The sequence below is a fragment of the Wickerhamomyces ciferrii genome, contig 00223, assembly GCF_000313485.1.
Source record: "Wickerhamomyces ciferrii WGS project CAIF00000000 data, strain NRRL Y-1031 F-60-10, contig 00223, whole genome shotgun sequence".
Taxonomy (NCBI): Eukaryota; Fungi; Ascomycota; class Saccharomycetes; order Phaffomycetales; family Wickerhamomycetaceae; genus Hansenula; species Hansenula ciferrii.
The window spans coordinates 1-24030 of NW_011887517.1; the positions used below are offsets into that span (position 1 = coordinate 1).

The window sequence follows — 24030 nt, forward strand, 5'->3', positions numbered from 1 at the left end:
AATAGCACAATCAGCTTGAGAAGTACCAGTAATCATATTTTTGATGAAATCTCTGTGACCTGGAGCATCAATAACGGTAACATGGTATTTTGGAGTTTCGAATTTCCATAAAGCGATATCAATGGTAATACCTCTTTCTCTTTCAGCTTTTAACTTATCTAAAACCCAAGCGTATTTGAAAGAACCTTTACCTAATTCAGCAGCTTCTTTTTCGAATTTTTCAATGGTACGTTTATCGATACCACCACATTTGAAAATTAAATGACCGGTGGTGGTTGATTTACCAGAATCGACGTGACCAATAACGACAACGTTAACGTGAGATTTTTCTTTACCCTATTAATAACTTGTTAGTATATTGATCCAGTACAATGAAATTGATTGGTTGATTGGTGAATATTGATGGAAAAGTTTTTTTTTGATTAAGTGTTGATCTGAAAAAAAAGCTTGCCGCCAAAACATCAGACCAAATTAAATCAATCAACAATGATCCAATTGAATGAATCAATGATGCTCTATTCCATCATTACACTCTCAATACCATCACCAACCATTTAGGCATCAATTACTTACCATTTTGACTTATTAAAACAAGAGTTGTTAATTTCAATATAAAAAAGAAGAAGAAGGAAGAAAAGATTGAAAAAAATTTTTATCAGTTGCGATGTGGTCAGAAGAAAAATTTTCCTCCAACTTTTGAAATTCGCGAACCTCTTCCCAGAGATTCACCGGCTAAATTTTAACTATGTGGAATGTCCGGGTAATACCACGTGACACAGGACGGGTAAAAAAAAATTGTGACAGCATTTACAAAAAATTAGGGCATGAAATGAAGACGTTGTATGGTATATTAATATTGATGGTCTATATATATGTACTTTGATCAATCATTCTCGACATCTAATGAGTCAATCAAGTCGTTTTGATCTTCAATGAAGCCAAATCTATCACTTGAATTCAAACTAATTGCACCTCTAGAAGAATTTCTTCTTGACCACTAAAAATATAATGTTAAAATTTAATCCTTTATAATTATTATTAATATTTAAACAAAACTTTTGATTAAAACTATTTTTAATCTTAAATCATATACTTACACCTCCTGATAATGCTGAAGTCACTTTAGATCCGAACCCATAATTAGGCATTTGTCTCCAACCACGACGATTTAAAACAATTCTCTTATATAAGAACCCACCACTACAGTAGACCAAGAATGCAGCAAAGAATCTAATAAAAATTGTTAGTTGATATTTCCAAATTATAAATTCTCAAATTCATAGATACTCACATAAATAAAAAGATCCATATCAGTGCTAAATTATCTGCCTTTTGAGCCGTTGGACATGCATGTACTGTTCTAACTTCAAAGAAATAATCACAATCATGTAAAACACCAACAAATGAAACAGTTGCTTTTGATAAGATTTCTCTATCACAAATGAATGAAAGCAAAGTTGATTTCTTATCAATACCATTTGGGCAGTAACTACCATTATGATAACTTAAAGTTAATTTTCTACCTCTGAAAACTGGAGTGGAATTAAAATTACCAATACTGAACTTATCACCAAATTCATCCACATAAAACCCACCAACTTCACTAGAATTTATTTGATATTTAGCAAAATGGCCATCAAAGTTATTATTCACCTCAACATTTGGTTTTAAAGGTGATGAACATACACCCAATGTGAAATTTTTATTATAATCATGACCTTTGGCACTCCATGCCACTATATTTTCTTGATTGATTGAACTTAATTCTGATAGATCAAAAAATCCACCAGTTAACGGATTTGTGGATGAACATGGACTTAATTTGGGTTCCTCAGGTATAGGTGATTCTTTAGTTTGTTGTTCTTCACTAGATTTCGTACTTTCATCTTTATCATTTTTAAAATAATTTGTTATATCTGAAGTACCATAATCCCAGGCTCTTTTGTTGAAACCTTTCAGAGCTGAAGTTTCAAATGTTAATACACTCGTTATTATAAATAGTTGTAATAGTTTCATAATTCTATTATTAATCTCGTAATTGCAATTGCTAAATCACCGTTATCTTTTGATTTTTAATCTCTCTTTGATACTATGTTGCCGCCAAAAACACACAAACACAACTTGTATGAGCTTGTAATGGAATGTAAGAAGATAACACCTGTCAAACGATCGTGATTCACTTAAAACTGGTGTGTCAACTATTCAAATCAAAATGTTTTAGAACTTTTGAAACTAATTCTTAATTAAGCGCTGGCAAAAGAAATTTCAATATACACCAGATCAAACATCGAAATCCGGCCTTTGACCAAAATTAGATCCGACCAACTGATAAAGAAAATCCTATTGTTTACGTTTTTGTGTACAGAAGCATTAAACAATTTTGGTGTTTTTTTAACAATGATTTTTGTTTATGAATCGATAAGTTGGTTAATATGAAGTTCAATATTTCTTACAGTGGATTATCCAAGTACTGGCTAAGTATCTCAGTGTCTCAACTTTCACAAAAGTACGCCCTTAGTTGTTCATTGAGTTAGAAGGTGGTTGTGGTTTGTAAACCGCTTTAGTACAAACATCTGGTTGAAAATGGGTACAAGAAAATTCAGTAATGATGATATTATTACCAATATGATCAGTGAGATCAAAGTTGAGAAGTCATTGAAATATACCGAAGAAGAGATTGCAAAAGCACTGGAGGAAGAAAGAAAACAATTAGCCCAACCAGATGAAGAAGATTTAAGATATATTGATCCTCAATTGTTTCATGAACCAAAGTCTGCGGTATCTAATGTTTCTGAAGGATTTGGTCTAACCAAGCTCTTTTCCATAAAAAAAGCCCCCAAAAAGTCTGAAGGTGATGCCAATGAAGATGAAGAATTCGATAATTATGATTTAAGGGCTGCTGCTCGTGTACCAGACCCAGATACTGCTGTTAGTTTTACAGATATTTTTAGAAAATCTTCAGATTCTAGTACTCAACAAATAAATGATGAAAATGATAAAGGTGACGATACTGAAATTATGGAGTCTGGTGAATGGTCCAGTGATGATATTGGGAGTCCTTTAAACTCAGACTATCTGCTGCTATCGACTTTTAATACACCTGCCAAATTAGATGCTATTAGAGAATCGGATGAAGAATCGGAACCTATGTTTATGAATAGTGCTATAAGTATAGATAATATCAATGGTAGGTCTCAGACACCACTTATTAGCTTCTCCAATTTAAATGTTTCAAAAAATCCCAATAGAAATAAAATAGATAATGAGGAACATGATCTAGATGGAGATAGACAAAAGGAACTGGAAGATCAAGATGAACAACAAGTTATTGATGCAGTTGGTACCCAATCACAATACGAATATTTGGCGGATCCTGATACTACAGCTAACATAACTGCTCCACCATTACTCAATATTGTTGAAGATACTATAGATGACGATACGCTGTATCAATCAAATGGTGAGATTGGTTCCTCAAAACTTGAATCTAATGAAGACTTTCCCACTACTTTTAATCAATTTTTGGACGTTCCCGAGGTTAAAGTAGAAGAAGAACCATTATTCACTTCAGATCAAGAATTTCCAACACAAGAGACTCCATCCAATCCTTTTAATGCTTCAAGATCTTGGAAAAGTTTATTAGCCTGTGATACATCTGTTCCAGCAGTTTCCGATGAAGTCAAAACAAAGCTGGACATATACCATGAGAAAGAACTGGAATCCAAATTCGAAGAGCCAACAAATTTGATATTGTCTCTGCAGAGCACCAATTTCAACCCATCAAGCTCCGTCTCAAAAGATAAAAGATCAATGGCATCAACCCCAAGACTGATGAATCTCAACAAAGATACATTAGAAGTTATATCGGTGATTGAGAGTGATCAATCATCTCCAATTTCAAACAACCCAGGTTATAAGCTACCAAATATGCAACATAATAATATATACTTCAACTACAATCAAAAGTTGGATTCTCCTGATCTCAAGGAAGGCGAAATACTAGATAAAAGCCTACAATTACCAAGCTATGATCCCAAAGCTTCAATGAATCAAAACGTATTACAGAAAGATAATATCAACTGGACCAGTGGGGCTAATTCTAAAGGTCCTAAAGAAGAAGAGGTAAAGGGAGTCGAAGATTACAACTTTGGGAACTTAAAATCGTCTTTTAATTTCCATTCAGGAATCACTTCTCCAGAATTAGATGAAAGGGCTGATGATAGATTTATTGATACTTCATACCAAAATGACACACCTCTAATTGCCCAAGAACCGTCTATAAAGAATACAGAAACTGCATCTGCTTTTGAACCATTTGCTGGAACATCAGCTGTCTACTCTGGATCTTCGTTGATTAATATCCTTGCAAATGATTTTGATAAGAATTTTCCAGATTCATCTTTAAATGAACAAACTTTCGAAAATTTTAAAGATAAGGCTGATTGGATAAAGTCCTTAGATTCAGCTTTCGAAATAGATGATAACATATCAGGTGAATTGGAGCGTATGGTGAACAAGGTTCCATCTCTTAAATCACATACAAGTAGTGATTTACAGCCAAACTCTTCATTTAGTCCAAAGTCGGCTTCATATTCTAAAGGGATGAAGCGCGCCATATCTCAATATAACAAAAAATATGGGTTTAAATTTACAAAATCAACTACTGAAAAACATGAAGAAAAGGAAATTGAACCCCCTACTAGTCCAAAATCAATTACATCTAATGGGGGAATTGGCACTGGTTTTTTATCTAAAATTTCCACGAGAATCAATTCAGTATCAAGGCCTTCATCTGCTTTTATTAATGATAACAAAAAGAATAATCTTGATACTGAAGATGGACCAGAAAGAGAAATTATTGATGTTGTTAATCCAAGTAGTGAAGTTATAAGTAATATTGGGATATCTGCGCCGGGTACGGTGACAGCAAAGTTGTTCGAAGATGCTGGTATTCATACCAAATCAAAAGATACACCAAAAGCAAACAGGCATTTTATAGAAGTCATTAAAACCCCATCAACTACAGATAAGAGCTCACAAACTCTTTCAGCAAACTTCAAAGCTAGTACTACGGAAACGGATACAGAAACAAGTAAATTAAGCCAGAATTATTGGAAGACAAGTAATAGATTTATGGATAAGAAAAACCCTATTGGGAGATCTAGGACTATAAGAAAAATATTCACTGCTAGATCAAAAGGTTCAGGCAGCTTGAAAGATGCGTCTGCCCAAAATACTCTAGATTCAAAAGTTCATGACAGCGAACAAAGCAATAACGTCAAATCATCGTGGAGTAATACATTATTCAGAGGAAAGACTTCACGTGGTAAAAGGATTGGCTCACAACACCTTTCAATGGATTCGGGAGTTTCTTTGGATGAATATGCTGGTAATTTTGCTCTTAATCAAGAATTTGAGCCTCCAAGTGAAACACAGGTTTTATCGACAGAAACGGTTGATGCAAGAAGAATAATCCAAATGACGAATACAACTGATGCTACTCAAAGTGATTTCATAGATATATCAAATGGATATCCGGTCTCTAGGGACTCTGCTTTCTCGGATACCAGTGGATCCATGGCATCTTCAATTCATGAAAGGCTAAGAACAACTAAAGCAGTGGAGGATTATACACCTACACCTATTCCCGGTCGCCAAAGAAGTTTATCTGTACTGTACAGAACAAGAAATTTGAGATTTGCGTCTTTGAAAAGGAATAGAAGTCTAAATAATGTTGACTCTATAAGAGATCAAACTATTTCATTTGCAAATGACAAGAGAAAAAATCATAACGTGAACAATACTGAAAACAAAAGCATCCAGAACATAAACGATGCAGCTAATAAAGAGAACTTGAATAAAGATAAGCAAAAGTTGAAACGAGGTAATTCACGTCTTGGGGGTTTCTTGTTTCCAAAAAATAATGCTAATTACCAAGGTGAAAATCAATCAAACGTTAATTTACCATATAAAAATCATGAGGTACACGAAGTACAGAATGAGACCCTGGGTACCCTTAAAAGAAGGGGGACCTTACTTAAAAGATTCAAATCCGTGTATAAGAAATAACAGTGCCCATGATACTAGAATATTCAACACATTCAAGGTCCTTAATTTCTTCAATAGTCACATTCAACTTGAACCCAACTGTAGTTTATCTTGATGATCTTTAGTAGAAAACATGAATATTTTCGATCGAATGATGAAATATTGTAATTTTGATAAAATCATGCAGATCCTCAAAAAAACATTACTACCCAGTGAACAACAGTGACACAAAGATGAATAAATGAGAAATTCGAGTATCACCAAAACAAATGATATTTCCGCTAATTTTTCCTTAAATTCATGAGATGAACTGGTTGTGAGTGTCTAATGGACTTGTGATTGATTGAGGTACATATATTCAATGGTATAAATTATATATTAGCTAGTCTCAAATACTCAGCTTTTCTTTAATCGTATGACCATTGACGTCTGAGTACGGTGTTCGGCTGTATAGTAACTTCTAATATTTGAGATGCCAAAAACATAAGCTTGATCTTGATGATCAACTTGTGAAGCATCAAGTTGTAATACTTACGCTAGGGCCACAGTCCTTTCTGAGCCAACCCTGAGGTATTCAGAGAAGTTAATGTACGTTAACTATTAAGACTAGCGCTTAATTGAACTTTTGTCTGAATTCCGCGAAGAGTCTATTTTTATTAAAGAGTTTAATCGGAAAGACAAAAATGTGAATAAAGGCTTTGACTAAATAAGTAAACAAATTCTGGAATTTTCAACAATTGAAGTAAATCAGCCGTTAATTCTAAACTTGAAAGATGGAAATAGACCCTTGGAGTGCAGTGAAAAACATCTCCACCACTCTTACTGGTGTGGATCCTAAGATTGCTCAGTTAGAGGCGGCTAAGAAGGCATTGAAATTGCTCCAGTCTACTGGGAACTCAAATCCATTGATTGACTTATCCATAGCAGCTTCTGAAGGTGATAACGAAAAATTATTGGAGATTTTGAAGAACAAAGAGACTTACGAATACTTGAACAAAGAAGATGATAGTGGTCTTTATCCAATTACTTATGCTATTGTCTTTGATAATGAAGAAGCTGTGGAAATTATCCTAGCAAAATCTGCTGAGAATTTGAACAAACCAGATGCAATGTTTGGATATACACCATTGATGTGGGCGGTATGGCTACAACATAAGGGAATTGTTGTAGAATTGTTGAACCATGGTGCTAATTTAGAAGCTGAAGGTAAAAATGGTATAACCGTCTTCGATTTAGTTAAACCAGGTTCAGAAATGTATGATTTTTTTGAAGAACATGGATTATTGGAAAATAAAAACAAATCCAATGAAGATAGTGAAGATATGTTTTATAAGGCAGCTGCTATACCAAGTGCTGAAAAAGAAGATGAATTGTATGATAACATAAGGTTGAAAACTGCCGGGTTGAACATTACAGATGATACGAATTTATATCAAGATTCAAATGCATTTACAGCAGGTACAGCAGCAACAACAGCCAATGCCTTATTTGATGATGAATTTAATTTCAATAAATTACAAAAAAATCAATACATTATATTTTCAGATTTTGACATTCCATCAATTTTAGATTTAATTTTCGAATTAGAAAAGAAACATGCACATAAGACTACCTATCCAGCTGCAGTTATTTATCAATGTGTTAGATATGCAGATCACTCGAAGAAAAGTGATTTGTTAGTTGAGAATTTCTTAAATTTAGCATTTACAAGAATTAGAGCCAGTACAGCTTCAAAATCTGGTGTTACCAGTATTCAAAGTCAAGGTGATATTGTTTTACAAAGTTATTGGTTATCAGTTATAAACTTTCTTTATTATTACCTATGTCGTGATGATGGATTTTTCAAAAGATATCCAAGATTATTGCAAGATTTAGTTATAACATATCAATCATTGATTATTGAATTAACAAATTCAATTAAATTTAGATTGAATGATTTAATTGATGATTGTTTATTAAATTTTGTCAATATACCAGTTATTAATGGTACTCTTTATAAAAATGATTGGAATTTTTTCAAGAAGAAATCACAACAAAAATCAACATTTGATGATATTTATAAAATGTTATATCCTCCATCAGTTAAAGAACAATTAAAACCATCGCCGATCAAGATCACACAAACTTTAGGTGCTTTGCTTTATGTTTTAGAATTACATGATGTTCATCCATTGATTACACAACAGACTTTTTCATCTGTATTTTATTGGTTATCAATAACTTTATTTAATAGAGTTTTATCACAGAAAAAATATCTTTCAAGAGCACAAGCTATACAAATAAGATTAAATGTGTCAGTTATTGAAGATTGGACAAGATCAAATAACAAATCACCTTCATTACCTGATATTGATACTTATTTATTAAAAGCATTCCCATATACATTAATAGAGGAAAATATAACTGAAGAACATCCATTAGTCTTGAATAAAGTGGCATTTTATAACGGTAATGTTAAAGATCCAAATGATTTAGCATTCTATCATACTTCGTTGTTTTCGATATTAAAGATTCATTTCGAAGTCTTTTATGAGTTATTACAGTGGTTACAAACATTTACAATTCTTAGAGATGAGGATAGTTTACTTGCTATATTTGAGAGTTTACAATCGTTAAATGCTGCTCAATTAATGAGAACTATTGACAAATATAGATATGAAGTTGATGAAGAAAAATTTCCAAAAACTTTATCCAAGAAAATTCAATCCAAAGTTAAAAATGAAGATCAAAAAAGACCAAATATACTATATCAAGGTAATGATTTCTTATATTTAAATCCAAGTCAAGATTTCCCTGTTGCATTACCTACAATTCCAGAACTAGTTAATGAATATGGTGCCGGTCTTGGTGGTATTGATAAGGCTAAAGCTATTAAATATCAACCATTCCTTCCTTATGAAATTATAGATTCAATTGATGAAATTCATGAACAAAAGGCCAAACAAAAACAAAAACAAGAAGAAGATGAGGCAAATGAAAGAAAGAATGAAGAGTATAATGATGAAGAGCAAGATGATGATGACGATGATGAAGAACGTGAAAAAGAGAGGGATAGAAATGGAAACAATAATAATAATGAAGAAGGTTTTGGAAACGATAGACACGATGAATTGTTCCAAAGTCTACAAGTTCCTAGTTCTCTAGCACATCGTAATTGGGGAGTCGATGATGAAAACACTATGAACCCGTGGTAGACACCTGGTATATACATACTACATATACGTCTTTATGACCAATGCTTATTTGTAGTATCTTCTAGAATCTTCTTATCTATACTCGTTTACATCCACACTCTGCTGACTAAGCCACAACGGGAAAAAAATCTGATTAGGTGGCCGTAAACCAAACGAGAAGAAAAAAAAACGTCGAGATTGATTTTTAAACCCACACAATTCAATTTTATTTCCATTAACCGCTATTGTTAACTCAACAAAGGTTATCAACAACTAATCAAACCAAAACCCATACACAATGAATCCAGCCATCTCCAACTTGGCCATCATGTTGATCATGATGCAAGTCTCCAAAAAATTGAACTTTGAGGATCCAAATGTTGTTTTCTATGTTAGAGCTGCATTCGTTACTGCTACTTTATTCACATTAGGTGTTTATTTCTATACAAAGAGTATTATCAACAGAAAGAATGATTTAACTACATTAAAATTCGTTACACCTCCAAATGCCATGGCTGGTGAAACTGAAGAAAAATTAGAAGTTACTACTGTTAAAGATTACGATTTGAAACAAGTTGAAGCTGCTATTAAAGGTGTTTACACCAGTTTAGCCATGATGGCTTTTATGCATTTATACATGAAATACACCAATCCATTAGTTATGCAATCCATTTCACCAGTTAAATCTGCTTTGGAATCAAACATTGTTCAAATTCATGTTTTCGGTAAAGCTGCAAGTGGCGATTTGAAAAGACCTTTCAAAGCTGCTTCAATGTTTGGTGGTTTTGGTGGTCAAGATACTGTTAAAACTGATAAACATTCTATTGAACAAGCTGAAAAGGCTGGTAATGGTGGTGTTAAACAAGAATAGGTTGTGTGCTTTTTCTTTTTGCTGTTATTTTGTATCTTTTTATTAAACCATATGAATATAAATATGAATATGAAGATCATCACATATCAAATAAACATGGGATTGTTTATTTGAGGGTATATAAAATTGGTAACCTTGTCATTAATATTAATTCTTATACATTCTGATGATTTTGTAGATATGTCCTTGTCCCTATTGTAATTAGTCTTTCTCGTCGTTGTCTTTTGTCGATGATTTGTCTGGATTCTTGATGGTCGGTTCAGACACCGGAATTTTTGATCAAAAGTTGACATTTCCATATAAACAAAGGAATATAAGAAACTCCTATTTCCCCTAAAAAGCATTCAAACAAAGCCAGAAATTTGTTATCATTGAATTACAGGCACAGAATCAAAGACTATATTGTCATGGCTTCTCACAACTTCCAACCGCCTCAGCAACCAGAGTACACGCTTCCAGGAATAATACACTATCTTCAAAGGGAAAAGACCACTATTGACAGAGATAGAATACAATGGGAAAATGAAAGAGGTGAATTGAAATCTAAAATTGGACGTCTTGAAGGTGAAAATCAATCTTTAAAAGAAGAAGTCAAACAATTGAGATCATCATTGGAAAAAGATGGTAAATTGAAGACAGTTAATACAAAATCAAATGATGTTTCTAAAATTAAGTTCAATAATGTTGATTTGAATCCTTTAGCCAAATCAAAAGAGAAATTGAAAAGTCAATTAACAGAAATCAGTTACCTCTTAAGTCATACTTCAATTGATCATACTGCACATTTAGAACTGAATAAAAATCGTGCCTTTTTCGGCTCAGCAAATTCTGCAATTAGTCAAACGGAGAGTGATAGTATTGTTGAAACGCCATTAAATTCACAATTATCACCATCCCAGCCACCTCCAAATATTCAAATTGATTCACCAGTTGATAACACTTCAAAAAGGAAAGTACCACAATTAAATCAAGAAGATAATACCAAAGTGGCTTCACCAGTAGTAACAAATGAACCATTTAATGATTTCAATGATGAACCTAATTCAATTGAATCAGATGCAGAAACTGTCACTGGAGAACCAGAAACTGATGGATCTTCATCTTCTTCTTCTACTTCAAACTTAAATTATTCAGCTTCAATTTCACAAATTACAAAACCAAATCATAAAAAATGGCAAAAATTCATACTTACAACTCATGTCTCTACAATTAATGCAGTTTCATCTTTTAAAAATGGTGATATATTGGGTTCTAGTGATGATGGTACAATAAAACTATGGAATTTTAAAGATTTTGCAGTGGAATCTGATGATGTCAGACCAGCTTTAACATTTACAGGTGAAACCGAACCAATTTTTGATATTCAATGTATTGATGATAATTCTTTTATAACTTCAACTTCAAAATCTGTTAAATTGTGGCAAAAATGCAAACCAACACATCCAGTTCATATGAATGCAAAACCAAGCTCTATGGATTATAAAGATTATAAATTATTAATCGTTTCAGATAAGACTGTCTCATTGAATAAAATTGACACAAGTAAAAATCAAGTGAGGTATCAAGCAGATAAAACTTTCAAGCCAATAAAAGCTGACCATGCTCGATTTAATCAAGATGGTGATATAGTTACATTCCTAGATAATTCATGTGAAATTCATAAAGAAGATGGGACAAGTACAACCCCAATATATCATTTTAATATTAAAGAGTCTGATGAAATTTCAAATTTCCAGATTAAAAATGAATTATTTATATTTACAATAAATCAAAATAAGGTTTTAATATTTGACACAAAAATCAAGAAAAACATTTTTGAAAAAAATTATGATTCACCAATTATCAAAACTGGCTTAAATAAAAATCATATCATAGTCATCTTGGATAATGGAGAGATTAAAATTTATACATCTGGTAAAACTGATCAAGTTTTTGAAGAATTAAACTTGTTTGGTTTATTTGATGATATTAGTCACTTGGGGCCTAATCAGTTAAAAATATTCAAAGGTTCAGTTTGTTCAGCTACTGTCTTAGATAATAATTACGTTGTTGTTGGATGTGAGGATGGTTTAATTAGAGGGTTTAATTTCAAATAATATAAAGTGATGAATGTTTAAGGAATTCATGTAAGTCGATGAATAATATTTGCGCTTTAAAAAAACTTCTCATCACACTTATAGAAAAATTGTTACTATCAGATAAATCACTCTACGAACGACTAGCATGAAGTTTTATAAAAAAAGGAAATATATCAAATTAATATATCTAAATAAAAAAAAAATCATAAATAAAAACATGGTGCGACAGACCAACCCATTCAACAAATAGATCAATCATATTAGTTATTAGTGTATTAAATTATAATTTTATCTTGGAAAATCTTTAAATCTATGCAAACTCTAATGCAAAAACGGTCTTTTAATCTAATCTTTTAGAAAGCTCTCATGCATAATGAACTCTAGGTATATAAAAGCAAGTTAAATCTAAACCTTCATAAGAATCAACGTATAACTCTAATTATTATAGGAAATCACAATTATTAAAACAAAGTAAAAGGAGAATTGAACAAAGAAAATATTTGAAAAAGGAAAATTGAAAAGAAAAGTAAGTAAAACGGAAATGTTATTGATAATATATCAAAGAACAACAGGATTATAAAGCAAATGAATTAATGAAATACTTCAACCAGCAGTGTATCAATAATATCCAATTCATTACTGATAAATCTAATGAGGATAATGACCAAATAAATCATCAGTGAGATGTAATTCACCAAGGAAAGTATTGACAGATGTAGATGGAAGATTTGATTCTTTATCTGTATCTCTAAGAGCTGCTTCTTCAAATGCTAAAAACTCATCACCGACAGTTAAATGCTGCTGAAACCCAAAATCATCAGAATTCAGTTGAACATTTGAAGGATCAATAGAAGGACCAGCATCAAATTGGTTTGGATTGATAATACCAGAATGAGGATCAGCATCAAGGTCGGATAAAAGCTCCAGATCATTCATATTATTTTGGGTGGTAATATAATTCAGTGATGAATATGTATTCTCAAAATCAGGAGCACCAGTCAGAGTGATATTAGAGCTTTGTGATGAAATTGAAGCTCTTTGGTTTTGATCCATACCTCCATTATTTCTATTATCATAAACAGGGTACTCGTCAAAAGGTGATGAAAAGGTATCATCTTCAACAGCTGTAACATCACTATTATTACCCGGTGATGTATTGTTATTACCTCTATTTTGGTCAATGGATTTGAAGAAATTAGAAGTGTGGTCTTGTTGTTGATTAGCATATTGTAGATAATCTGGTGGATCAATTTGAAATCTACTTTGGGTTTGTGGTTGAGGTTGTGATTGTTCAAAATTTTGAGTGTATTGCTGTTGACCTTGAACTTGTGGTTGAACCTGGAATTGATATTGACCATTATACTGATTATCTAACTGTTGTGGATATGGTTGTGGTGGTTGTAATTGGTTATTAACTTGATAAGTTTGATTAGCAGCATTGTTATTGACAGATTGTGCAACGTTTAATTCAGCGTTTTGAGCTTCTGTTTTAGTATGCTTCTTAGCCCTTGATTTTCTTGGCTTACGAACACCAGCACCTTGAGAACGAAGACCATTTTTCTTTGGAGAACTTTCACCAAAAGTGTTCATAGGAGAAATAACAGTTCTTCCTTTAACATGTCTTCTGATTCTAAATGCACCTTGGTATTTGAAATCTGGTGGTGGATCATATGGACCAATAACCAGGAACCCTTTGCCTAATTTAACTTGGTAAGTTTCAACAGGAGTTTCTGGATCCACATGGAAACAAAACTTCTTAGCACCAGGCCTACCACGACCATTTTTACTTTCAATTGGCTCCCAAGTTTGACTAATAATATTTGGAAATGGATCAACCTTATATCTAACACTTAAATCCTTAGCTGGTGGTCTACCTCTTCCCTTGATTGATATTAATGATTTGTTCAAATGTTGACAGTCAGCAGCCCTATGACCTCTGATACATTGCTCACAGGCTAATCTCTCGTTGTGTAATAAAATCATTCTTTAATCTATAATAGCTATAATTGCAAGTACTGTTTGGTTTGATAATAATAAATTAGCAAAATCTCTAGGATAATAATAAAAATATGATCAAAACAGATAATGTAGTTAAATATTTAGAAAAGCAATAATTTCCTATCAAGGAATTTCCCTGAATTTATATGAAATCTAATAGTTAGCCAAATATAGTTCTTTGATAAAGACGCAAAAGCAGCTCGTGCAAATACCGCAAGTCTTAATGGTCAGAAGCCCAAAAAGGGTAAACGAACATCCTCAGAATGGATGAGAATATATCCGTTCTTGAAAATAATTGTGTCACTATTCAAGATGAGCATTTTTGTGTCGTTCGTCTTTGTGGCACTAAAAAATGTAAAGAAAGTTTATTATTGTTCTCTTAAAATTTGACAGTATTCCATACACGCACAAAATGGCAGCATCAAGTGTGTCGCCAACCAGAACCTGAAGAATGGCTACCCGCGAATTCTGAAACGTATCAGTGTTCGTTTTTGATCTTGTGAAGCATTTCATGATAATCGATATTGAACAACATAAAACTGAAGTACATACTAAAATACAAAGAAACAGAGTATTGACATTCATAATGCCACCAAGAGTCAATACTGCACAGCGTCGTCTTTTGAAAGAATATCAGCAATTGACAAAAGACTCGCCAGAAGGAATTGTCGCGGGACCAGTTAGTGAAGAGTGAGTGAAATTAACCGTTTTTGATTCTCTAGAATAATTTTAAATTTGACAGGAAACAAGTGCTAATCATCATATTACAGTAACCTATTCGTTTGGGATTGTCTTTTGGAAGGTCCACAAGATACACCTTATGAAAATGGTGTGTTCCCAGCAAGATTAACATTTCCAACTGATTATCCTTTATCACCACCGAAATTAGTATTTACACCAGCAATTTTACATCCAAATATCTATGCTAATGGTGAAGTTTGCATATCAATCTTACATCCACCTGGTGATGATCCACATCAATATGAACGTGCTGAAGAAAGATGGTCCCCTGTGCAGAATGTTGAAAAAATTTTATTAAGTGTCATTAGTATGTTAAGTGAACCTAATATAGAGAGTGGTGCAAACATTGATGCATGTAAATTATGGAGAGATGATCGCAAAGAGTTTGAAAGAACAGTTAGAAGAGATGTTCGCAGAAGTTTAGGACTGTGAAAAAAATTCCTAGATGAAATAGAAGTTAAATCAGCTTAAGAACTACTAGTAATATTATTGATTGCTGCTTCATTTTAGCTTTGATGTGCGGATTTGATCTTATCTACCTTACATGGTATGATTTCATAACTATAGATAAACTATACAAACTAATTAACGATTAATATTTTATGGATTGTTGAACTGTTCATCGTTTCATTTGTAACTAACTTAATAACTTATAATACCTGCATCATGAATTTATTATTATAACAAAATTTTCATTGAACATCAATTGAGTATCGGTCCCAGACCTTTCATAAAGTTGCTGTCATAGAAGATAGTAGACTATTTGAGAGTTCCGTGGTAAGTACGATCCTTATTGTTCCTAAATCATCACTGATGATTAAAACCAATATAACACTACTATCACATGACGCGTCACGTGTATATATTTTTCCTCTTCCGGTGCCCGCATCGGTCCAATGTCGAAAAAAATTACCAGTTTGAATCTTGAAAGAGTCCAACGATTTTTCAACATACAAAGATTCTGTCTTGACTCATTAATTACAATTCCACAACATTGAAACCAAGTCGTATCTCAAAATGGCTGAAGAACAACCACAAAACGGTATGTAACCCCTTCGTCAACTCACTGAGTCTGGCGCTTCACTTTCTTATGTTACTTCATTGGGTATCAAGATCCAACTCCAGATTTTTGTGTTGACTTTTATTTTTTTGTGGCCGAATTTCCCATTACTAACTTGGATGATATTTAGATACTTTGACTGTGAATGTCAGTGTGAAAGGCGCTAAGCCTATCGAACTGTCCTTGTTCAAGACAGAAACCGTCAATGACGTCTATCAACACATTGGTGTCGTTCCAGAAGCTCATCATATCACAAGCTTTGATCTTTTCCAACAATCCCAACTCTTAACCCCAGAGACATTATTGGCTGACTTAGTCTCAAGTGTCCAACAAAAATCTATTCAATTAGATTTGAAACCAAAGACCTACACTGCCAAGTCTATCTTAGATCATGTTGCTAAAACTAGAGATATTGTTGGTTTAAATGAACCTGAAACTTTTGGTTTAAATTCCGGTGTTTCTAAAATTAATGATTTGAAGTTAGGTAAAATATTGGAAAACACTGTTGAATCTGAAAAAGAAGAAGAAGTTTTAAAAGAAACTGCCAATGGCGAAGAATCAAAAGCTAAGGAAGGTGAAGAAGAAAAGCCAAAAGCTAAAGAACTTCCAAAACCAACCGCTGATGAAGAACTTGAAATTACTCAAGCTATTGATAATTATTTTGGTGAACTAAATGCTGATTATTACACTCCAGAAACAATTGTCACTCCTGCTGTTCGTGCTTTACATTTGAGCTCTTGGAATCCTGTCCCATTAAACTACAAGTCACAAGGTCATTTAGCTTATATTGTTGTACAAACATTTGAAAGTGAAACTTTACATGTCACAGGTTCAACAACCGGTTTTTTCATTAATAAATCATCAAGTTCAAGATTTGATCCATCTCCTCGTGAAAATTCAAATCAATCATTCACATTGTATGACCTGATTTCTAAATCATCCAAGAACTTTTTAAACATAATTAAAGGAAATACTGATAGATTGAATTCAATCGATCCAATCACCTTTTTAAGACCTCAAACTGGATTCTTAGCAAACCCATGGATTACTAAAGCTTCAAATCCATCTCCAGATTTTGGTAAAACACAATTTGAAGACAACACTCAAAGAGATTTCAATGATGAATATCAATCAATTAAAGATTTCCCAACTGCCACTTTATCAGATCGTATCATTAGAGAACGTTTATTAACTAAAACTGCTTATGAGTTCACTTCAAATGCTGTTAAAGGTGCTTTGGCTGTTTTAACTGGTGCTATTGCCCCAATGAACCCAACTGATGATTCAATTGATCAAATCTTTTTACACAACGGTATTTTTTTCTCATTTGGTGTTGATGCTTCAGGATTCTTTGAAACAAGAGGTGGTAATTTAGCTGCTAGAGCTTCCACCAACCAAGATTTAAAAGCTATTAAATTCTGGAACTCTGTTGATGCTAAAGGTATTTACACTTTATTGACTACTATTGTTGATTATGCTGGTAAAAGAGTTGTCTGTCAAACTCCAGTCCCAGGTCTGTTCACCTCATCTGAACCAAAAGAAGTTAAAAATGAAGAAACTGGTGAAGTTGAATTAATCGATGGTGAACCATTAACCAAAATTGATTATGGTTTCGATGATGCTTCAGGTACTTACAAATCAAACGATGAATTTGTTAATGCTTTAGATCCAATCAGAAAGGCTATCCATTACAAACGTGTTAAAGTTGAAAATGGTGATGGTGAAACTGTTACAAATGCCGAAATTAAAGGTATGTACGGTACTGACAGACGTAAATATGTTTTGGATTTATTCAACACCACTCCATTAGATGTTGAATTCAAAGATGAACATTATCACCCTGAAAAAGAAGGTTCATACCCACATAGACAACTTACTACCAGAATTGAAGCTGTCCAAGAATGGTTTGCTACTAAAGGTAGGGAATTGATCAACAAAGAAGCTGAAAAACAAGGTGTTGACCTTTCAAAGAAATCAGAAGAAGGTGAAGAAAATCCAAAATTGGTCATTGATGATGAACCAATCTTATTCACTCCTGACAAATGTCAAACTGATGAAAATGTTCGTGCTTTATCAAAATTCATTAAATCTGATCTGATCCCATCATTCTTGGATTCTTTTGATTCATTAGGTAACATCTTACCAATTGATGGTGCACATTTATCTTCAACAATGCATAAATCAGGTATTAATATTAGATACTTGGGTTATATTGCTCAAGAGCTTGAAAAAAGAGTTAAATCTTCATTAGAATCCGAAGAAAAAACTTTGATTGAAAATAAAGAAGCCAGTGAAGCTTATGAAAAGAAATTAGAAGAATTGAAGAAGAAAACTGAAGCTAAATTGAAAGCTAAGACCGAAGCTTTACAAAGAGGTGAAGAGGTTCCAAAAGATGATGACAAAGATGAAGAGAAACTTGATGATGAAGAAGAAGATACAGATGCTTATCCAGTTGCTGAATCTAAACACTTCCAATACTTTTATGAAATTGTTATTCAAGAATTAATTGCACGTGCTGCTAAACACGTCTTGAGGGATCAAGCATTATCACTACCATTAGATTTGGTTCCAGCTTTAGTTTCACATTTCCACAATTGTTTACTTGGTTCATCATTTAACCAAACACCACAAGCCATCATTGAACAATCTGATTTCTATAACGAAAAAGACTTATCTTTCACTAAATGGACCCCAGAAATTGTTCGTGAACTTATTTTTAAAGATGTCCAAGTCTGGTATAGATATGATTTACCAGAAAACTGGGATGCCAAATTTGTCAAACCTGTTCAATTACAAAGAGAAATTGCTTTGAAATTCGGTATTCAATGGCAACAACGTGAATATTTCTTTACCAAAGAAGCTTATGAAGCACATGTTCAAGTTTTAACTAAAGAAAAGAAATCAAAGAGAAGTAGATCCGTTTCTCCACCTGCTTCATCTGAGAAATTGAATGTGTTTGAAGCACAAGATGTTTCATTGGCACCAATCATTAAAGATTCAATTCCTCGTTCTACAGCGGGTGAACAAATTTTTGAACTTGGTCGTCAATCATTATTACAAGCAGATGAATCTAAGAAAGAAGAAGGTTTAGCTTTGATTTCTGAAGCAATTGCTGTGTATGAACAAGTATACGGTCAAGTTCATCCAGAAGTTGCCAAATTATATGCTACTTTAGCTCAATTATATCAAGAATTAGGTTTGAAACGTGAAGCTACTTTACTTTCACGCAGAAGTGTTGCTGTTAGTGAAAGAACTTTTGGTTTAGATTCACATGATACATTTGTTGCTTTATTAAACTTGGCCTTCTTGGAAATTGAAAATGGTAGTGTTGTTAATATGGTTAAAATTTATGGTTTATTAACTAGAATCTGGGGTACAATTTTCTCCACTCAACATGTTTCACTTTCTTCAATTGTCACTAATGTTATCTTTTATTTAGAAAGAATTGGTTTAAATAAGGTTTCTTTGAAATTATTGAACAAATTGATAGATTTAACTATTAAAATTCATGGTAAAGATTCATATGCCTATGGTTTCTTAAAATACCGTTATTCATATGCTCTTGCTGTTGATGAAAAATTCAAATTGGCTTTAGATTCTGCTTCTGAAGCTTATGGTGCATTGAAAATATCCATTGGTCCAAAACATTATTTGACTAAACAAGCTAAATTATTAGTTGATAACTTTACAGCTTATCAGCGTGTTCAAAGTCAAAATGAAAAAATCACCAAACAAAGAATGAAAGAATTAGCCAAAAAGAATCAAGCTGAAGCACAAACTCAAACCGTTGGTAAATCAAACAAATCAATCAAAACAAAGAAAGAGTTCGAATCAAAGAGTGTTGATGAAGTTTTAGCTTTTGTTAATGGCCAAGCTGGTTCAAGTAAAAAAAACAAAAAGAAAAACAAAAAATAGATATATAGAACAAAATACCACTGTACATAGATTCTGAATTATTCAAAATTAAGTTTTTCAAGAACATAGTTTTACATTTCTTTAAATATATGGAAGTATATTAAAGCGTAATCATTTTGATTTAAACCATACAATATGTAGATGTATATGCATATATTACGTGAAGTATCTTAATCGTTCAATCATTTCTTAATGACTAATTTTCTAACAGCTTCAGGTAAATGAGAAATATCATCTTCATCATCATCAAAAGCATTTGCTTTCTTAGTTTTAGCAATTTTTTCTTCATATTTTGCTCTTCTTTTTTCTTCTTCTTCTTGAAATTTACGTTCTTCTTCTTCAGGATCCCAATTTATCCAAACACCTTTTCTTGAATCTTGGGCTTCTTCTTCGGCATCATAAAATTGATCTTCAAATTTAGTCTTTGAAACAGAACCATCATGAATTTGTGCATAACCTAATTTCAATAATTCAATTTGATAAGGATGGTTATTTCCTTTGACATATAAATTACCAATGAATCCACCAACTTTATCAACATCAAATAATTCAATTGATACATCACGTTGTAAAATATGTTTATTTGAGTAATCAATAACTTTTTGAGAGATTGGAGATTCTTTTGATAATGATAATAAACCTGCAAATACCAAGACTAAACGAATGTTTTCACGTGGTAATAAGATACGAATACGGTTTGGACTAATAACATATTCCACAATACCTTGGATCTTCAATTGATTTTGTAAAGTTCTTAAATGAATCTTGGCTCTTTGAGAATTTTCTGAAGCTTCAATGATTTTTTCAGGTTCTGGGACTTTATTAGAATAAATACCTTTCTTTTCTTTTGTGGCAATAGTTTCAGCTTCAATTAAAGCATCCCATGCACTTGATCTATCATCATCACCACGACGATGTTTAATAACTGTAGCGTACCCGTTTAAAACAATAGTTTCAGCTAAATTTTTACCATTTGGTAAAGTTATAGTGACTAATGGGTTTTCATTTCTGAAAGCATCAGTTAATATGGAAACTTTTTTACCGATATATTTACGAACAAATTCTCTAGCTTGTGGTAAGAAAGGAGCTGAAGGATCTGTTGCTCTTGGAGATCTAATTGATGATAAATAAACAGTTTGTTGTGTACCATTTTGTAGACCGATTGAATAAGCATCTGGTGAAATGATACGATCAATTGTACCTTCAATTGTGGAACCAATCTTGAAAGTTGATGCTGATTTAGAGGTTGTAGATGTTGTAGTTGTTGGTTTAACTAATGATTTCCATAAACCTTTACCGCCAGCTTTAGCTTGCTTTTCAGCATTTCTTAAGATAACCATACCTTCAGCACCAATTAAAGATGATTGCCAGTCAGCAACTTCAGCTAAACCAGAAGCAATAATTTTTTCACTAATATTACCAGCTGGATGATAAATTTTAATGATTGGAACTTCAGTTGAACTGGTACCAACGAATTGAACGAAAACTTTTTGGTTAACTAATCTAGTTTCAATATATTTCTTAGCTTCATCACCAAATGGTTCAGCAGCAGTACCATTTTTAGGATCTGAAGATCTTGGGGTTCTAAAACCTGCAATTAATGTTGATAATTCAGCTTCTTCACCATCATCAAAATAGATATGGGTGACCACACGATCACCACTAATGACTTTATCAATAATAGCCTTGTATTTTATATCCTTACGGAATCTTCCCTTGATCAAATCAGCCATCTTTTTGTAGTTTATATATATAATAAATGTGTAAAACTTCAAGATCAAATTATTTTTCAATTCATTATGTGTCCAATGTCCATATTATTGTCCACACTTTAAATGATTACGTTTCGAGAACTTTTTGTTATGGGAACGTCGTATATTATGTAATCAGTATAAGTAAAATTAACTATAGTACTAAGATTCAAAACGATTCAAACTACAATTAAAGATAACATATTTTTAATCATTTCTTTCATTTAATAAAAGACTTTATTTGAAAAATCAAAAGGAACAAAAAAACAACAGATGCATTTCTGGAAAATAAAAGCATTTATATATAATACGAAAATATGGATGATTGTATAACGTGGTCATGATTTATGAAATTGGAACTGAAATTTGAAGAGGTAGTGAATAGAAAAACTCAATTTTCAGTAGATTCTAATAATGAATTGATACCATTTAATGATTGATTAGCAAAATATCTAACATCAGTATCATTATCTTTCTTTAAAATTTCAATTTTTGGTATGATTTTTTCATTTATAAATTTAATTGCTTCAGATTGTTCTTTTTTAGATAATTTTGAAGATTCATCTTTGTGTAATAAAGTTTTGGAAATGACAAGATAAGATTTTGCAACATTGAATCTAATATTTGCAACATGATCAGATACTAAAGATTCAATAAATGGTAATATTTTTTCAATTATAATTGATTCATCAACAACTGGAATTAATCTTGTTAAAGTAAATAATGAAGTTATACGATAAACAAAATTGTTTAATGAATTTGAATCACTTTTTAATATTCTTGAGATAATTTCTTCATCTGCCCATTTTGATCCGAAAATTTTGGCCAATTGTTCCAAATTATTAACTGCAGCTTCTCTAATTGAATAAACACTATCCCATAACCATGATAATACCAAATCACCCAATTCTTCATCGAAAAATGAAACTCCCAATTGTTCAGCTAACAAAGGTATATATTCAATAATTGCTAATCTGACTCTCCATTGTTTATCTTTTGCTAATTCAGAAATTGCAGGTAATAAAGATTGAGCTAATAAGTCAATTCCAATAACTTCATTAACAATTTTCAATTTACTAATAATATTTAATTTAACTTCTGGATATTCATCTTTTAACATTGTTAAGAAAATTGGTAATAAATTTTTAATAACAACTTCTTTTGGTAATAAAGGAGTTAATCCGGTAATTTCACTTGCTAAAGAACTTCTAACAAATTCTGAAGGATCATTACTTAATTCTTCAACTTGAGGTATAATTTTTTCTAATAATACATCTTTACTAATTAATTTACCAAAACCTGGTAATTGTTTAGCAATTGCTTTTCTAACTTCACCTTCATTATCAATTAATAATTTTGAAAAAGGTTCGATTAATTCATCAATATTATTTTGATCATCTTCAAAATTGATTGCAATTGAAGTAAATCTATCAGCAGCCATATAACGAACTCTCCAACTATTATCTTGTATTAATTTTAAAGAACTTTTCAATAATTCTTGATTATGAGAATTATCTTTACGATCATGGAAATATTTTGAAATTTCAATCAAGATATCAATTGACAATAATTTAACAGAATCTTGATTATCATTTGATAAATTTTGGAAACATTCACTTAAAATTTCCCAATCTTTTTCATTAACTTTAACATCTTTTGAATTATTTAATAAATTAATAATTTTTGGTAAATGACTTGCAGCAGGTCTTCTAACCATTGGAGTTTCATCTTGAGTTAATTTGAGGTAAATGTTTAATAAATCATATCTAATATCATCATTAACTCTTGTTATAATACTTTCAAATAATCCACATGCAGCAACTTTTCTTGAAAACCAATTTGCATCAGATAAATTTTCAATTAAAGGTAAAAATGAATTTTTAATTTGATCAATTGAAAACTCTTGAGCAACCTTATTTAAAGAACCAACAGCTTTTTCAGAAACAATTGGTTCATCAGTTGAAGCTAAAATTTCTAAAACAGGTAATAAAATAGTTGCATATTCAGAACCACCAACAAATGGAACAAAATCACCCAATTGTTCAGCTAAAGTAGCATAAACTTCTTCTTCATCATCTTGGGCAGCTTCATTTAAGAAAGGGATCAATTCATCTCTTGTTCTTTCAGGACCTAAAGCTAATGCAATTGTATCTAATTTTTGCATAGCAGAAACACGATTAGCAACATCATCATGTTTCAGTTCATCCATTAATAAGGCCAATGGGTATATATCATCACTTGATTCTTGTGCCATTGTGTGTATGTAATTGTAAGTTTTGTAGGTTTAGATGTATTTTGAATTTGATTTTATATTGATTTATGGGTTAAATATCTTTTAACCAATAATTTGATAAGCCAAAGAAGAAGAAAAAAGTATAGTGGAAAAAAGTCAAAA

General features: G+C 32.0%; 10 protein-coding genes across 10 annotated transcripts; 6 read left to right on the top strand and 4 right to left on the bottom strand.

The window, feature by feature from the left end:
• Positions 1 to 1287: 1287 nt before the first annotated feature.
• MRL1 (Mrl1p) lies at positions 1288 to 2016 on the bottom strand (the record flags this gene model as incomplete). Its single annotated transcript, XM_011273793.1, has 1 exon — positions 1288 to 2016. One exon carries the CDS (start codon positions 2014 to 2016, stop codon positions 1288 to 1290), a length of 729 nt encoding a protein of 242 aa, XP_011272095.1.
• Positions 2017 to 2583: 567 nt separating this feature from the next.
• BN7_5622 (uncharacterized protein) lies at positions 2584 to 6069 on the top strand (the record flags this gene model as incomplete). Its single annotated transcript, XM_011273794.1, has 1 exon — positions 2584 to 6069. One exon carries the CDS (start codon positions 2584 to 2586, stop codon positions 6067 to 6069), a length of 3486 nt encoding a protein of 1161 aa, XP_011272096.1.
• Positions 6070 to 6821: 752 nt separating this feature from the next.
• Positions 6822 to 9242, top strand: BN7_5623 (uncharacterized protein; the record flags this gene model as incomplete). The annotated part of the gene is made up of 1 exon (XM_011273795.1): positions 6822 to 9242. One exon carries the CDS (start codon positions 6822 to 6824, stop codon positions 9240 to 9242), a length of 2421 nt encoding a protein of 806 aa, XP_011272097.1.
• A 277-nt stretch (positions 9243 to 9519) lies between these two features.
• SND3 (Snd3p) lies at positions 9520 to 10092 on the top strand (the record flags this gene model as incomplete). The annotated part of the gene is made up of 1 exon (XM_011273796.1): positions 9520 to 10092. One exon carries the CDS (start codon positions 9520 to 9522, stop codon positions 10090 to 10092), a length of 573 nt encoding a protein of 190 aa, XP_011272098.1.
• Positions 10093 to 10499: 407 nt separating this feature from the next.
• FAR8 (Far8p) lies at positions 10500 to 12188 on the top strand (the record flags this gene model as incomplete). The annotated part of the gene is made up of 1 exon (XM_011273797.1): positions 10500 to 12188. The coding sequence occupies one exon, from the start codon at positions 10500 to 10502 to the stop codon at positions 12186 to 12188; it is 1689 nt and encodes a 562-aa protein (XP_011272099.1).
• A 630-nt stretch (positions 12189 to 12818) lies between these two features.
• BN7_5626 (copper fist DNA-binding domain-containing protein) lies at positions 12819 to 14153 on the bottom strand (the record flags this gene model as incomplete). The annotated part of the gene is made up of 1 exon (XM_011273798.1): positions 12819 to 14153. The coding sequence occupies one exon, from the start codon at positions 14151 to 14153 to the stop codon at positions 12819 to 12821; it is 1335 nt and encodes a 444-aa protein (XP_011272100.1).
• A 601-nt stretch (positions 14154 to 14754) lies between these two features.
• Positions 14755 to 15341, top strand: UBC7 (E2 ubiquitin-conjugating protein UBC7; the record flags this gene model as incomplete). The annotated part of the gene is made up of 2 exons (XM_011273799.1): positions 14755 to 14851; positions 14971 to 15341. The coding sequence occupies 2 exons, from the start codon at positions 14755 to 14757 to the stop codon at positions 15339 to 15341; spliced, it is 468 nt and encodes a 155-aa protein (XP_011272101.1).
• Positions 15342 to 15926: 585 nt separating this feature from the next.
• Positions 15927 to 19884, top strand: CLU1 (translation initiation factor 3 subunit CLU1; the record flags this gene model as incomplete). The annotated part of the gene is made up of 2 exons (XM_011273800.1): positions 15927 to 15951; positions 16100 to 19884. 2 exons carry the CDS (start codon positions 15927 to 15929, stop codon positions 19882 to 19884), a joined length of 3810 nt encoding a protein of 1269 aa, XP_011272102.1.
• Positions 19885 to 20066: 182 nt separating this feature from the next.
• Positions 20067 to 21617, bottom strand: SND1 (nuclease domain-containing protein; the record flags this gene model as incomplete). The annotated part of the gene is made up of 1 exon (XM_011273801.1): positions 20067 to 21617. The coding sequence occupies one exon, from the start codon at positions 21615 to 21617 to the stop codon at positions 20067 to 20069; it is 1551 nt and encodes a 516-aa protein (XP_011272103.1).
• A 409-nt stretch (positions 21618 to 22026) lies between these two features.
• Positions 22027 to 23889, bottom strand: TPD3 (protein phosphatase 2A structural subunit TPD3; the record flags this gene model as incomplete). Its single annotated transcript, XM_011273802.1, has 1 exon — positions 22027 to 23889. One exon carries the CDS (start codon positions 23887 to 23889, stop codon positions 22027 to 22029), a length of 1863 nt encoding a protein of 620 aa, XP_011272104.1.
• Positions 23890 to 24030: the final 141 nt, after the last annotated feature.